The following is a 16,966-nucleotide window of genomic DNA, read 5'->3' on the forward strand; positions in this document are numbered from 1 at the left end:
GGAGAAAAGACTAACACTGTATTTGTGAAATGTTCAGTCAGGCAGAGATATCTGCTCGTGAATCTCAAAGACACCAGAAGAGATCATTATTTGGACACTCTGCCCTGGTTCTAACAGATTCAAACAGACTGCCTCATATTAAGTACATATAAAAACAAACACGTGTTTGGTAGCCCTGTAAGTAAACACCAACGCAGCTCAGACACATACACCTTTATCAGCTGCATCACGTGAAGCAGGCAGGTGTTAGATTTGATTGTTTTTGACATGTTCAGTTCCAGATTTCCCCTGTATCCTCTGGAGGTGCGTTTGTTTTCATCATCATCATCTCTGAGGGACATGCTGTGTTGCTGCTCAGAGTAGTATTTGTCTGGATACAGCAGGGAACTATGGAGCACTGCAGAGCAGGCAAAAGCAGTGTGTTTGTGTTCATGTGTGTGAGGCTACATGTCTAAACAAGATTACATCGTGTAGCCACTCTAGCAGCTAATGAGGTTGGCAATTGGTTGGATTAACAGCTTTAACAGCTGACTCTAGCTGAAGCTCGTGGGGAAACATGATCATACATTTTAGATGCATCTTGTCGCAGAAGTGAAAGTTGTTGGTAGTTGGTGCTGCATGAAGAGGACAGCAGCGTTTGGGGGCTATAAATACTTAAAATGTCTAATAGTTGGACAGTTAGAGCTGGACAAACAGAGCATGGTTAAAAATACAGTGATTTATGTTTTTACAATGCTCCACAAGTGGGGGAATGGGAGCTCTCTGTCCCGCATACAGCGACCATGAATCAGTACAGTTTTAACTTCCACCTAAACCTTTGTCGTGGCCTTAACAACATTGGTCAAGCAGCTATCTGTAAACATGAATTTCCACTTGACACATTGCATATAAAGATGATATTTGACCTTTTGACAACAGCAAATAAAGAGAAACAACACAGGTGGGTGGGAGGAAAAGAGGGACTACACCTACTGAGCGCATTGACCTTTCAGATGTGACATGACAGAAAAAAATGAGTGGCACAGGGGCAGGGAATCAACCAACACAGGAGGAACATAATGGGAGGGGGAAAATGTGGGATAGTTTTAAATATTTTGTTTGGTGCTTTTCTTGTGATGTCTTATAAAACACTGCAGCAAATAATTACAAACTACACAGAAAAAGAATTCATATATTTTGATTGTAAGATGAGAAGAAACCTGGGTAGAGCACCCCGCCTGTGTATTTGTGATTCAGACAGTGTCTTACTGTAGTCCCACTCTGCATGAGAAGCAGAGAGGAGGAGGTCACATGATTAAACTGAGGGAATGAAGGGGGGGCTGAGAGGAACATACACACAAGTATATGGAGAGAAAACAGAGGCGATGTTCTCTAAACATACAGAAGCCGGCTTGAAGAGGCTGCCTTGATGGAGAGACACACTACAGCTTGTTATACCCAGACTGTGATATCTGCAAGTGAGCGGCAGCTCCTAATATCAAAATCCATGGAAAACATGGTCACATGACACAGAGAGAACAGGAGAGACTTGCCGATCCAGCCAAGCCCAGCTTACTTTTACTCAGCCCTGCCCTGAAGTCCAAAGGTGTACCTGCATATCTTGAAGCTACAATGGTGACATCCAGGGTTATTATCCAGGCTGCCCTGTCTTTAGAGATCTGAGATCCCAGGCTCTGAAGAACAAGAGGAAGAAAACTGATTTGCACTGTTTTCTCTTTTTACTCGTCTTCACCCACCCCTCAATGTCTTGCTATCGGACACTTTCATTTTGTCATCTCTCCCTCCTACTCTCACTCCAGCACCCTCGGGTCCCCTGAGTGGGCCTCTGCAAACCTCATCATCACCCGGGCAGGAAAGTGGGAGGGGGGCATGGGGAACCCAGCAGGGCCAAAACAACAACAAGCAATAACAACAAACATCACAACCTCTGAATAATCTGAATTCCTGCGAGGCTGCCAAGCTAACAGCCTGCCAGCAGCCTCCAACCAACCAATCATTACACAGAGAAGAAAACTGATGCATCAAGGAAAGCTGTAGGCCTCCGCTGGGGGATTTTTTTTTTAATCCTTTAAAAAAAACTAGTGCCGACATGCTCTGTGGGCCAAGAAGAGGGAACTCCCGTCTACAGGTCATTAAGACCAAAGTGATAATAATGTCAAAATTCTACATCGGGAGTCAGATTAGAGGTAAACAAGATGAGAAGTAAACACACACTTGTTGATATTTTTTCCATGATTAAAATAGCTCTCTACAAATTTCGAAGAATTTAAGAAGTCAGTGAAGCTAAAAACAACGCCGACAATCTGTATCTTGGCTCTTAAAATGGCACAAAACATATGTGCAGAGCATTTGGTTCCTGGAATGAGTCAAGCTCCAAAATCCTGCAATTCCCATAATGCAACTCCATAGGATGTTTATAATATATAAAAACTCAATTGGATGTGCCAGTAAGAAGCAGTGAAGCGAGAAAGTACTCTCAATGACTAAATGTGGGAGCTTCATGGATATCGGTGGAGTGCTCCTTTAATTATTCACATCTGTTTTCACTTTCAACATGAGCAAAACAGAAAAATACTGATGGATCACTGCTGTTCATCAAACTATATTTACAGAGAGGATAGATGACACATCAACTTGAACTTGTCATATTTTAGAGCTTTAAAATTCTTAACACAGGAACTATTTAACTCCCTCTCTATATATACACTTTACATTATACATTGTTTTTGCTTCCTGCACAATACTTTTACTTGTGAAATATAACAAACCATACAAATATCTTACATTGCCTAAGGTGAACATTGATCACAGTACTCATAATAAAAACATCATAAAGTCCAGACTGAGCCCTGGTGGCTCTCTGTAGTATGTGCTGACGTGACTACACCCTGCCCAATGAATGAGCACAATAAAAGAGGAGATAACTGAAACAGAGGTGCAACACAGCTGAACAGAGGTGTGGAGACTGAACCTCATCAGATCAATACAATACGGGGGTCACAATGCTCAGTCGTGTTTATGTTACAAAGCATCTTCTCATTGAGCAGTGCTCTGATTCATGCCGCTGGCCATAGAAAAAGAAACGTCTCATCCTTATTAAAGAAATTTTGAGAAGGCTTGGATCACTGAGCTGATCAAAAACAATACACAATTTGGATTAGCATGGAAAAAAACAAACAAACAGCAAAAGTACATTATGACCTGTAATTCATGCTGGACAATAAACACTCATGTTGGATTTATTGTGCGTGTGCCGGCCAATACCTAACCAGTCACTGTCACAAAGAAAGATATAAATCAGAGCACAGGTTAATTATTCAACCTAGAAGTTGATCCTCACAGAACACAATTCATCAAAAGTGTATATGTTGTGTAATTATGGTTAAAAAAAGAAGAATGCATCATGGCCAAAGATTTGTTACCAGACTTACTAAACTCTCAAATGATGCCAGTATTTGCATCAAACATTTCATCAGCGTAAACTAAATACTTTTAGATTATTGTTTGTTTGACATTTTATATGCTAAATGACAAACTTAGTAATCTATTAACTAAAACAACAGTTGAGTAAACAATGAAAAAGTAATCATTAGTAGCACCTCGCACTGAGTTACTGGGAAACCAGCAAAGCAGCATAACCCACAAGACTTATTAACCCAATCTAAAATAAAGAGATTTGAGTATTTATGAACCTACAAATAATCTGGAATCCAACCTTAAAATAAAAGGCAGTATTACTCATTCCCATGCTTCACTGAAATTGAAGCGAGACAAGACTCAGTTGAAAGGGTGCTGGATGACACGAGATGACATTTGGGAAAGAAAACAAACACTCTTGTCAGGCCTTCAGCTCGCAGCAGCTGGAGCGAAGCACATTGGCACTTCAACCTAGAATATCACTGTAGATTATGACAGTGGATCCTCTGAGAGAAGAATTAGAGTGGGCGTAGTAGGCCGAGGAGTCACACTAAACATACACACAAGCATTACAAAGTGCTGGATTCCACTGCAACAACAAAAAGAGGTATTTTTTAATCTGAATATCTTGAATGTGACCATACGCAACTTCGGCCACACCCCTACGCACCAACGCGAGGCACGTTGGTCAATCAGACCATTATCAGGAATGAGAGGAGAAAGCTCAACACTACCGTTGAGGGAACTGTCTTATGTAACTGTCTTAATGAGCCTCATAAGCCTGTTATTTTTGGTCCTATCACTACTGGGATCCCATGGTACCATACGAGCACAGTACACAGAGTGCTCTTTGACCCAAAATCACAAGACTGTACTAAAAACCCTACGGCTGTTAATTGTTGGGCTACCTCTTCACAGGGAGCTCATGCTGCAAGAAAAAGGACACAGAAATCTTGGTGTTAAAAGGTGAGTTTGAATCAATGTGGTTGATTCATGTCCACAGATACTGTCAATATCTCAACTTCATAACTAATTTAGGAAAGAATCTCGGCCACTACAGTAAAGGCCCCAAAACATAAAAGAGCCGAGAGACGCAAAATAATAATGATTTGTGTTGACAAGGTTTTGGCTGTACAGTGCTGCTGCCCTTCTTCTGCTATTCAGATGGAAAATATTACATAACACGCGGATGCCGCTCAATCTGACAAGCAATGCATCAGTGCAAGGCCAGCAGGCACAACACCACAGGAGCTCAGGTGTTCTTTCCAATGAAGAGCAGGGAATTTGCATGAGCCACTTCCCTCTCGAACATCGCCTGCGGAAAGCTAACCAACATGGCCCGAGCTGGACCAATACCACTGCCGCCCAGTCAAATGAGGCAGAAAAAGGAAGTTCATCAAGGAAACCACAGGCTAATATTCCTGTGGAAGACCTTATCCTTGTCCCGAAACCAGTCAGATTGCATAATCACTCATTTTCCTCAGTTGTGAGTAGGCTACATCGCTTTCTGATCCAAATTAGTGGCTCAGTCTGCAATTTCTCAAGGAACAAATCTGAGACACTTTAAACAAACCACAAAAAACTCTGTGAACCTTTTGAAATGTCATGGTTTTCTGCATTAATTTGTCATAAAATGTGATCTGATCTTCATCTAAGTCAAGACTATTAACAAATATAATGTGTCTAAAATAGCTCTTTCATGTCTTTATTAAGAACAACCATAGTGGAAAAAGTATGTGAACCCCCCTGGAGGCACTAACCTCAACCAGGTGCGTCCTGTGGCTGTGGATCAGACCTGCACATTGTTTAGGAAGAATTTTTGCCTGTTCTAGCCATGTAACCTTTTCCAGCTTTATGTAAATCAACAATTCTTTCACTCTCTGAAAGCATCTTCTTTTGTTTTTCAGCTCTAGTCCACACCTCCAAACTAATTTTCATAACTTATGCTAACACCTGACTCTAATTAGGTTTTTGGAGGTTATTATTCTAAGGGTTCAGCACTATAAGGTTTTTATGGTTGTTCTCAATTATTTTTTTGTGTTACTACTTTAAGCACAGTATATTTGGTAAAAGTATTGACTTAGATGAAGATTAGACCACATTTTATGACAAATTAATGCAGAAAACCATGAAATTCCACTGTAGGTTGCTTTATCTGCCACTTTACTATGCAGAGACACAGGACTATAACATGAAAAGAGTCACAGAGACAAATCAGACCCAGGAGTTAGCAGATACACTTTACTTTTCAGCCAACTTAACTTAAGGTAGCAGTGCTCATAGGGCTGTTATCAAATATGTCCTCTACTGCATGAATTCAACATTAACCATTTCTCCTTCAGCTTCACCGATGAAAGAAACAAAATGTCTAAACAGAGAAGCCAAGTCACGATGTTTCAAATCTTCATTATGACAAAGCAAAATTCCCCCTCAGACAGACAAACATCATTTTGGTGTATTTCCCAGACTCAGTCCAGTTAATGTTTTGGTGGCTGGATGAACCAGAGTGAAAGAGGCTGACTGTGGACAACCAGAAGGAGAAATACAACACTTCCCTATACAGGAGCAGTGATAATGTGATAGTCACTGAGGGTCAGGCCAGTAAACGGAGGGCTAGTCCAGTAGAGCTCCACATAATGCACACATAATAGTAGAAATGTGTCACCTGGTCTACTAGCTGGCATTGTGTCAAAGGGATTTTGAAGCCATATGACTGCACGCGTGCAGAAAAAAGGTCAAAGCGAGCCAGGTTTTTGCCTGGTGTTAACACCAGTATTCAAACACAAGGGATCTTCAAATGTGCATTATTTTACATTCACACCCGCTAAGAGGTTAAGGTCACATTTTCCATTATGAATGTGTTTTTGAAGCAGTGACTTTCTTTCTTTGCCTCCTCGTGTGTTACACAACCTTCAACATGCTTACATCATTTCCCATGTAAGTGGTCAGACTTCCAGTTTATCACAAACGACTAAGAGTTTCAGACACATAAACAAAAAAACTTCCTCATTAATTAGGAAACAGCCGCAAAAAGTAAATGTTGATACAGCAAACAAACAGTAGAGAGTACCCAGAGGTTTGAGCACAGACTGGTTGTATGGCAACTGAAACAAGAAATATATTTAGAGTTTAAAGACTGAATTCAGATGAGCCTGTCCAAATCATCTTCACCATTTAACTTCACACTTTAACCTAAATGTTTATAACTAAAGTCACAGGAAAACAGAATCTGACCTTCTGTCCTTTATCCACTAATCTGAAATATATATGTTGATGTGTGGAAGGCTGTTATAGATATTCAGCCTCTATGTTAAGATGTTACTTTCAGACTCTGGCACCTTTTGTAAACGCATCTAAAAAATGAACAGCTGGCTCACTTGATGCAGTTCAAGCGCACACCTGCCCGATTTTCACCTGTCGCGAGAACACCTGAGAAGAGACACTTAACAACACCAAATGTCTCGTATGTTACACAATTGTTCATGTGTCGGACATGCATCCCTGCACATAAACCATGCAAACATACTGTACTCGCAACGTGCATCCAACTCACAGCAATCCGAACAGCCAATCGTCTTCTTCTGAGGAGTCGTTCAGAAATAATGTTATATGTCCACAGTAGCTGCTGCAGTCCCCGCAAAGGAAAAAGCTGTTCCTCAGGCAGATGAGCCCCGGATCACAAACAAATGAGGCTGCGGATAACAAACGCAGCGTTGATCTTCAGCACAGGCTGACTGTGTGTTGGTGAAGAGTCACGGCTCTACTGAGAACAGCGAGCTGCCCAGTGCGTCTCTGTGTTCCTGCCCTGCCTCTTTTACATACAGCCGTGCCATTCAGTGCACCACTGGACAGAAACTCAAAAAGCAGCTCGAGCAGGCCCTCTGCAGGCCATGACACTGTGGTGTGTGCAGCTACGACTGAGAGTTATCTGCTTTCATTCTCTAAATGTAGTATGAAAGGAATGTAGTAATATCTTGTGCAGATCATTATGTGCAAACATGGATATTGAGTAATGTCATCTGTGAAAGAAGCTTTAGTTCAGTATTAAAGAACAGCTCTCAGGTTTCAGGACACATAACATTACTGTTTTATTTCACATATCCTCTGTTGTTGTTGTTAGTGTTGCACCTGAATGAATGAATTGCACTTGATGCACAGACCTATCTCACTACTGAGCAAAGCAATATTTTCCATTTCGTAACATTGCGGTACGTGTGGTGGAGGTTTGCACAACACTAAAAATGAAAGACAACACTAAAAATGAAAGACAACACTAAAAATGAAAGACAGTCTGTTTCATATTTTATGTGTTTATTAAAATCAGCACATGTTTAAGTTTCTGGGTCACACTGAGAAGGAAATGATCCATTTTCCAATCTGCTCTGATCACCTTTAGTATCACTGAAGAAAAAGTGAAAAAAATAATGTCAAAACAAATATCATTACATCTACAAGTGCACATTATGTGAACTATACAGTATGGCCGTACAGCATTTAATGGCCACTAACCTCAATGTGGTTTCTCTGGCTTGTTGCATCTTTAGAAAAGGTTCAGACTTATCGCTGAAACAAGATGATATTACGCATGAAGGCATGTAACATCACCACAGGTAGACATATGAGTAAATTGTTTTTTTCAGTTACCTGTCTGGCTGCTGATTTTGATCTCTGTTGTGTCTCTTTTTGAAGAAATATACCACCAGTACCAGTACCAGTACTAGTACCAGTACCAGTACCAAGCCTGTGAATAAAGAGATGGATGTATTAGATAATTCTTCCAATACACAATAAATCATAATATTCTGAGTTCACCTGACTGCCAGTATGTGAAAGACAAAATACTGCCACCTTGAGCAAAGCAAGAACACAGGTGAATAGCAAATGCAAGTCTGATTAATAGCAAAGCCATACTTTCAAAATCTTAAGAGTTAATGGAAACAGGTTAAATAGACTAAAGAAATGTGAACCACTTCCTCCTTATCCTAAAATAGATGTTAATGCAGATGTTCAAAACCTACCAAGAACCACATAGACAGCGGGTGATATGGGACTTTTCTGGGGCTCCTGTACATTCATTGTTGTATTTGATGATGATGTGGTAGCTGCGGCAGAGAGAAGAAAATACTCTAGTTAATGGTGAATGACAATAGCAAGCAGCATGATGTAAAGTGTGTATCTGCAGGAAAAGCTTACCATTGGTGAAGGTACAAGCTTTGGTGGAGTCTAGTTGAGATAATAAAAAGAAGTGTCACAAAACCAATTGGCACCAGTTAATGGTGAGTAAAATTCAAATACACACTGCCAGTCCAAAAAAAAGTCACCACCTGGATTTAACTAAGCAAATAGGTAAGAGCCTCACATTGAATAATTACTGCATGGATGATTATGTTTCAGCTAACAACACGTTATTGATGCAGTGATTAACTTCTCATTTCTTAAACAACCATGTCTGAAGACACATCCTCTGGTCGTGGAAAAGATGTTAATCAGTTTTAGAAGGGTCAAATTATTATTATAAGCTTATCGAAACAATGCCACAGTGAATGCATGCTGTAACCAAAGCTAAAGGTGGTTCAACATAACATTAGAGTGTGTGACTTTTATTTTGACAGGCAGTGTATTATCAGTATGAACAATTTACTCAGTCTTCTTACACTGCATATTGAATAGAAACAGTTAAATGACCATGAATTGAAATCTAACTGGGTCCCAGAGATGTTTTATAGTAATTCACACAGTGCCACCACTACAAGAATGCACTGCAACATGAATGAGATTGTAATGAGTAATGGCATTTACAAAGTAACCACAGACTCTTGCTATATGTCAACCAAACCCAATTACTGAATGGAGGCAAAAATGTAAACGGAAATGCTTACAGCATCAACAGTGGTTTTGGACTGTTCTGCATTTTTCCCTCTGACTAATTTCTCTACCTCACCATTTACCGCTCATCATCATTACATTGTTTGACAACTTAATATAACAGAGTTGAGAAAACCCCGCAGGAGTTTACAAGACACAGGATTCTCATTGTGTTGTTTCAAAACTAGCAAGGGAGCTTAATGCAGGATTCTGAAATGAGAATTTAAATCAGATTTATACAAAAGCACATGCATCTGGGACTTCAAAAGAAAAATTGGGTTTAGGAACAAAGACAATGATAAATAAATAAAACAAAAGGACAAGGACAAAAAGTACATACTTGTACATTTTGTGGTCTTGATGTAACTGGCTCCTTCAAAATCGCAGCTACCGGGTGTATCGATGGAAACAAATGCCCGACCTTCGTGCTGGCACACAGTATTAGGTGGAGGGAGGCCTGTGCAATCTGCAATCTGAGTGTGACTGAAGAGCAACTCGTCGTTGCAAAATACTTGAGTCACATTAAAAGCACATCCTGAATACTTGCAGTAAAACACCTGCAACACCGAGCTTCCACCTGTAACATCATACATTATATCTATGTAATATCTCTTTTTTTTTAAGTAGTGTCAATAAGAACAGAAAACCACAGCCTCACCTGCTGTGACTGGAAAGCACCAGTCGAGTCCAGGAGCCAACAACAGCAGGAACAAGGTGACAAGCTCTGTCGAGGCAAACATACAAATCAAGCTGAAGGCTCTGTGGTGGTTGTGGTAAATCACTTTATTTGCATCGACTTACCGTTCATTTTAGGGTCTGATGTTGAGCACGTTTTTGGCACCAGCCCCCTTGCCTTGCACCTGTTGGAGATGTTCAGAGTTCAGTAAGTTAACTTCCTCACATATTCCTGTCAGCATCACTCGTTGTTGTTCTGCCTCAGCACATCCCATCCTGAAGCATTTAGAGTTTTTGTTTATTTCGTTTAGGACTTTATAATTTAAATGTTCTTCCTACTAACTATGAGAACACTTTGCTATGAGTTTGAAAATCTTGAATCTTGATCATCTTTGTCAAAGTCAACCTGCTGGTAACACAGAGGAAGTCTTCCTTCCTTCATCTGACCACATTAGACACTCACTTGTAGAGGTTTCCGATTTAGTTTTATCATCTCAATCCTCAGAGTGCATTACATATTATTATATACTGTATGTTATAGCATTTGCTGAAAACTTACTGATATGAGACATTTTCCCAAACTCAAATCTTAGCTTTCCATTTTTATTTAGCATTTCAAACCCTGAGCAGCACATTAGTCTCTGATATCTGACACTTAGCTCACTTCAACATCATTTCATGCTCTGACAAAGTTAGATCTCTGTGTGTTTGGCTGGCATCCTATCACTGAACAATGCGCAGTAGAAAAACCAGCTATTATCTTCGTCATCATCGATCATCGTTCGGTAGTAATAACATTACTACACAGATTTAATCGCAGTGATTCCGCAATATAACGAGTCAAGCGTGAGATCCGAGTCATATATAAAAGTTCAAACTTTACACACTTAACTCTCCACCGAACAACCCGTGTCGCCCCCTCTGCACGTTTCAAGCTGCACGTTGACACCACATCGTAAAAAATCGGCTTTAGATATTATAATCTGGCTGCTAATCTTTGGTTTTGACTTACCTGAGAAGACGAAGAAAGTAACTGGTGTAGACAACCGCAGCCACTTCACTAAGTGCTCTGATAAAAACCGAAACGTGATGGTGGGATGGTGTGTTCACGTGCTCCTACTTCCCTTTGAGTAAAAAAGGCGGGTCACAGCTGGAGTTCCTTCGAGTTAAGCCTGCTCTTTGTTGTAGATATAGTTGTAGTTATACAGCAGCGAGAGTCCTCACTAGAACCAGAAGATCCGAGCACATCACCTCTATCTTCTCTACACTTCATTAGCTCCCTGTGAAATTTCGCCTACTGCCTCAGGATCCAGCACCGCCCACTTCGATCAAAGGATGCAGGCTGCCTGTCAGTGCCTCGTATCAGCTGAGCGTTGTTTACGTATTGTAACCCCAGCTTTTATGAGTATAGGCGCAGCAAAAGCCCCAAAGTTATGCAATAGCCTCCCAAATAGCGTTCGGGACTCAGACACAGTGTCAATATAAGATAAGATAAGATAAAGCTTTATTGTCATTGTACAGTCACACTTGGTACAACAGTACAACGAAATTGCAAACTGTCCCACATTGGTGCAAGGAGAGAGTAGAAAACAATTACCTTTCATACAAAAAGTATTTAAATATATACACACACACACACATATATATATATATATATATATATATATATATATATATATATACACACAATTATATTGTGAGGAGCCTCTGAGTGAACAGCTCTCTTTTATTTTTATCAATTAGAACAGAGTGACAACAGGTCTCAGTGCAGTCTTTAGTCACCCCTGGAACCACTAAAATCTCCCGCCTGTTTCTCCCGGGTTCCCTCTTCCCCACCCCCGGAAGCACACCTGACATCACACAACTATATACACTACAAAATAAAAGAACCAATAAGAAGAACCACATAACACATAACAGGAACTGGAACAGTCAAACACCAACAGGACAATGTGCCCCACCTCTGGGTCGCTACAATATATACAAATATGCACATGCACACCAGCTGTATATACAGAATATACAATCTACATTCTTCTAGAAAAACTAAACCAGATGTGTGTGTGTGTGTGTGTGTGTGTGTGTTCATGCGGGCTATTGCTCTATTGTAGAAACTGTCTCTGAGTCTGTTGGTCTGTGACCTCAGCACCCTGAGTCTTTTTCCAGAGGGCAACCATTTAAACACCCGGTGTCCTGGGTGTGTGCAGTCTTTCAGGATGTTGCGTGCCCTCCTAAGACATCGGGTGCTGTAGAGGTCCTTCAGTGAGGGAAGAGGGTAGCCAATGATCTTTTGGGCAGTGTTTATGACCCTTTGTAGAACCTTTTTGTGTGCCATGGTGCAGCTTGAAAACCACACGGAGATGCAGTATGTTATGACACTCTCAATGGAGCAACGGTAGAGTGTCATAACATACTGCATATATGTATATATACTGTATTTATACTAGTATATAAGTCGAGGCAAAAAATCTATTTATTTTTTCATGGACGTAGAGGAATATGGTGAACTGGTATGTTTAGATGCTGTCTTCCCCACTCTCACTGATCACTCAGGTTTGTTGATGGTGAAGTGTTTGGTTGCTCTACATCCCAGGAATCCCTCATGTTTGTGTTTCCTCCTCACTGTCGCCCTCGGCTTGCTCATCAGGGACAATCTGATTATTATGATTCACACACATTCACTGTTCATGTAAACGTCCACAGTTTCTCTGCTTGTGTAAAGCTGCTTTGTGACAACGTCAGTTATAAAAAGCGCTATACAAATAAATGTGTATATATATGTAGAGAGAGAGAGAGAGAGAGAGAGAGAGAGAGAGAGAGAGAGAGAGAGAGAGAGAGAGAATTGAATTTGCAAAAGCCTTTATTCACAAAATATGCAGAGTAAATAAATCAACAAACAAAAACGTGCCACAGACCAAAACATCATAAACATGACATCAAGCAACAAAATAAATAATGACAGAGATAAATAAACACAGCAATGAATAGAGGGTTCAGCCTCTGGTGAAAATAAACGAATCCCTAAAGAACAGTATTAAACACAAGATCGTCCTCCACCACAGAGCAGAGGACATCGTCGTAGCACCACTGCTGAACAAAACCCGGCAGATTGTTCATGAACTTATAGAACTTAAAATCCAGCCACAATCGGGCCCGAACCAAAGCCCGGAACACAGAGGTGACCTCCTGACCCTCGGCCTTCCTGGTCTTGTAATTAACAAGTTTGGCCTGGACGGACAAGAAGTTCAGCAGTTGCCACTTGGTGGCGTCTGCTCTGCGGTACCCAGCCCCAAAGATAAAAACAGTCGTGGTCCAAGTTTCACTAAAACCTTCAAAAAGCACAGTCAACAACCCAAACAGCTCACGCAGCCGGTCACAGTCCATAAAACAGTGGAAAACAGTCTCCGGTAGACCACAGTGCACACAGGCGCAGGAAACCTCCGGATCGATCCTGCTGGTGAATGAATTCACAGCGATCGCCCCGTGTAAGATCCTCCACTGAAGATCTCCAGTTTTCTTGTTCAGGGGGGCTTGTAGAGGTCCCTCCATGTCGGGTGCAGACCAACAGCGTGGGACAACCTCCTCCTCCACACCGTGTCAGTCCTGACCCCCAGCTGGACTCTATTCAACTCCACGACGCAGCAGGCGTACAGAGTCCTCCCCGTGACGGTGTAGAGGTCAAAGCACCTGGTCGAGTCTCTAAAGTCCAAAGTAAAACCAAGTTCAGGAAAAGGATCTCGCTCATCCGGACTCTCCACGCCACTGCAATAATCCTGCAGCATCTGCTGTTCATCAGCAGACAGTCTAGACAGGACCAGTCCCAAAATCCTCTCTGAAACCCGGGCCGATCTCAGACCCATAGCCGAGGCCACGGCCGGTGCGTTACCCAGGTCAGGACCAGCCACGTGAATCAGGCGCTTCAGTGTTGTCAGTCCCGAAGAGAGCAGAGCAGGAGTCAGACCCGGGGTGGAGCCGTCGTGGACGTCCAACCGGGCCCCGCACAGCAGGGGCTCAGCCAGGAGCCAGTGCAGGGAGACCGAAGGCTCCAGCCTCCTCCACCCGAACAGCCGCCAGGAAAAACACTCCGATAAAACACAGGTAAAACCGAAACATCAAAAGTGGAGTCCATTAAAAACAGCGCAGAGTCCAGGTGAAGTGCGTCAGCCGTCTGTAGAATGGCAGAGGCCACGGGTCTCCAGACCACATCCCCAGGTCCAGAGAGAAACCTTTGGACAAACTGCAGTCTGAAAGCGGACACTCTGCTGGACAAGTGGACCAGACCTTGACCGCCTTGATCCTTGGGTAAAAACAAAACACACTGTGGCACCCAGTGAAGCTGGTCCCAGAAAAAATTCACAATAATGGACTGAACCCGTTTAAGAAGATCAACAGGGGGTCCACACAGGCCAGGCGATGCCAGAGCCCACTGGCCACCAAGTTGTTGATCACCAGAGCCCTCCCCCTGTACGACATCTGTGGCAGTAGCCACCTCCACTTTTGTAACCTCCCCTCCACCTTCTCCACAACACCAGCCCAGTTCCTATTTACACTCTCTTCATTCCCCAAATGCACACCCAAGTATTTAAATCCCCCCCTCTGCCAGGTGAGACCCCCGGTAGAGTGGGAAGCCCACCCCTCCACCTGCCGACAGTCAACGCTGCACTTTTGTGCCAGTTGACCTTAGCAGATGAGACATTGCCAAAAGCCGTTACTATATTTTCTAAAGTACGGATCTCTGTTTGTTACTTAACGAGAACGGCAACATCATCTGCATAGGCCGACAGCACAGGGTGGGCCGTACAATTAGGTAAAACCAAACCACTAATGGAGGACCGGACCTGACATAAAAGAGGCTCTATGGACAGTGCGTACAACATCCCTGAGAGCGAGCAGCCCTGTCTGATGCCTCGTTGCACTTTAAAAGGAGCGCTCAGCTCACCATTGACCTTCAGTACACTCTCAATGTCCTGGTACAGAACCTTGATCATAGTAAGAAGAAGACTGAAATAGTCATGCTGTCTTATCTGACTAACTAAACTCTCAGTTCAGCTTTTGATCCTGCAGTCATCAGCCCCTTTGAGATTTTGTGTTTCGCAAACTGAAATATTGTGAAACATTTACCTCCATGTATGTATTATGTAATATTTATTTCTCATTTTACCATTGAATCACACACTTGACAAACAATGGAATTCAGTGTAAACAATCACATGGGAAATGATCTTTATACATTTCTTAAATGTATTTTTATCCCAAAACCCCAAAAGTACTCTGTAAAAAAAGAAAATTATAAAAAACAATCATTGTGAAAGAAAATTACATGTGAAGAGATTTGGAGCCAGGTTGATGAATCATTTAATACATTTGATGTGAAAAGGCATTTGGAAAAAAAAGTCTCTATTTAACAGATTATGTAAAGTAATGTCTGTGGTTGTTGTTGTTTGGCTTTGCTGCCAGCATTTTAAGAAGGGCTGGTGAAGGGTTTGATCAGATCAAGGTCTTGTCATTGCCGTCTTCCAGGAAACGATCTTGAACCTAGAAAACACAGAAGTTAACACTGTAATAAAGCCATATTTGTTAGAAAGCTCTTGTTACTATGTGCGGCTTTTAGCTTTTTGTCTGTTCTCACCTCTTTACATGTCACAAGGTTGCACATATATTCAGTGGCAGCCTGTCTGATCTGGTCTTGCTCCTCAAACATGTAGTTCTCAATATCAGGCAGAGCCTTTTCTTTCACAATCTTTTTTCTATAAGACAGATAAAATTATATATTGAAAACATTGTGCTGGACATGTCTGGAAGAGATGTCATAGAGACTAAAAAATCATATGATGGGGAAAAAAGTACCTTAGTTTTTCACTGTAACCAGCCAAGTTGGTGAGGCCTTTCAAAGCTTCAAAGTTCTGTATTCCATCTCTGTCTGTGTGAAGGAGACTAACTAAAGGACGGACAACCTCATACATCTGTCAATTCACACCAAATGTCTCGTATGTTACACAATTGTTCATGTGCCGGACATGCATCCCCGCACATAAACCATGCAAACATACTGCACGTACAGTGCCTCGCAAGATGCATCCAACTCACAGCAATCTGAACAGCCAATCGTCTTCTTCTGAGGAGTCATTCAGAAATAATGTTATATGTCCACAGTAGCTGCTGCAGTCCCCGCAAAGGAAAAAGCTGTTCCTCAGGCAGATGAGCCCCGGATCACAAACAAATGAGGCTGCGGATAACAAACGCAGTGTTGATCTCCAGCACAGGCTGACTGTGTGTTGGTGAAGAGTCACGGCTCTACTGAGAACAGCGAGCTGCCCAGTGCGTCTCTGTGTTCCTGCCCTGCCTCTTTTACATACAGCCGTGCCATTCAGTGCACCACTGGACAGAAACTCAAAAAGCAGCTCGAGCAGGCCCTCTGCAGGCCATGACACTGTGGTGTGTGCAGCTACGACTGAGAGTTATCTGCTTTCATTCTCTAAATGTAGTATGAAAGGAATGTTGCATGATCATGAAGTGCAAACATGGATATTTGGGTAATGTCATCTGTGAAAGAAGCTTTAGTTCAATTTTAAAGAACAGCTCTCAGGTTTCAGGAGACATTACCTTGCTGTTTTATTTCATAAACCGTCTGGTGTTTTGTTCTGAAAGTTTCCTTTTTTTTAAATTTCATTTTAGCGTGGAGAGAAAGCAGCAGGTCACATGTGAGATATAGTGATTAATTTGTTGTTAGTGTTGCACCTGAATGAATGAATTGCACTTGAGGCACAGACCTATCTCACTACTGAGCAAACAGTTTAGAAATATTTTCCATTTTGTAACATACATTGCGGTACGTGTAGTGGAGGTTCGTACAACACTACAAATGAAAGACAGTCTGTTTCATATTTTATGTGTTTATTAAAATCTGCAGAGTTGCACATGATTAAGTTCCTGGGTCCTACTGAGAAGGAAATGATCCATTTTTCAATCTGCTCCGATCACCTATAGTATCACAAAAAAATAATGTCAA

The 16,966-nt window shown here is 41.7% G+C and overlaps 2 protein-coding genes across 3 annotated transcripts in view; both read right to left on the reverse strand.

Moving 5' to 3' along the window:
- The window catches only part of pip5k1bb (phosphatidylinositol-4-phosphate 5-kinase, type I, beta b), a 36,674-nt gene extending 20,611 nt beyond the window's left edge, over positions 1-16,063 (reverse strand). The window contains exon 1 of one of the 2 annotated variants that reach the window (XM_026344294.1): positions 16,045-16,063. The gene's annotated coding sequence lies outside the window, so the exon portion shown is untranslated. Of the gene's footprint in view, positions 1-6,970; positions 7,204-16,044 lie in introns of those variants that run through there. The other variant, XM_026344293.1, reaches the window with a different exon arrangement.
- LOC113151349 lies at positions 7,712-11,215 on the reverse strand. Its single transcript, XM_026344295.1, has 9 exons — positions 10,970-11,215; positions 10,084-10,142; positions 9,941-10,006; positions 9,623-9,859; positions 8,611-8,640; positions 8,436-8,519; positions 8,062-8,158; positions 7,927-7,980; positions 7,712-7,818 (listed from the first exon to the last, which is right to left on the reverse strand). Exons 2-9 carry the CDS (start codon positions 10,088-10,090, stop codon positions 7,749-7,751), a joined length of 645 nt encoding a protein of 214 aa, XP_026200080.1. The 5' UTR covers positions 10,091-10,142; positions 10,970-11,215; the 3' UTR covers positions 7,712-7,748.
- Positions 16,064-16,966: the final 903 nt, after the last annotated feature.

Source organism: Anabas testudineus, chromosome 9 (assembly GCF_900324465.2).
Source record: "Anabas testudineus chromosome 9, fAnaTes1.2, whole genome shotgun sequence".
NCBI classification, from domain to species: Eukaryota; Metazoa; Chordata; class Actinopteri; order Anabantiformes; family Anabantidae; genus Anabas; species Anabas testudineus.

Coding starts and splice junctions, on each gene's coding strand:
- LOC113151349 (XM_026344295.1), bottom strand. Junction 8,520..8,610: donor AGCTTGTACCTTCACCAATG/GTAAGCTTTTCC, acceptor TCTCTGCCGCAG/CTACCACATCATCATCAAAT. Junction 7,981..8,061: donor CAAAATCAGCAGCCAGACAG/GTAACTGAAAAA, acceptor ATCTTGTTTCAG/CGATAAGTCTGAACCTTTTC.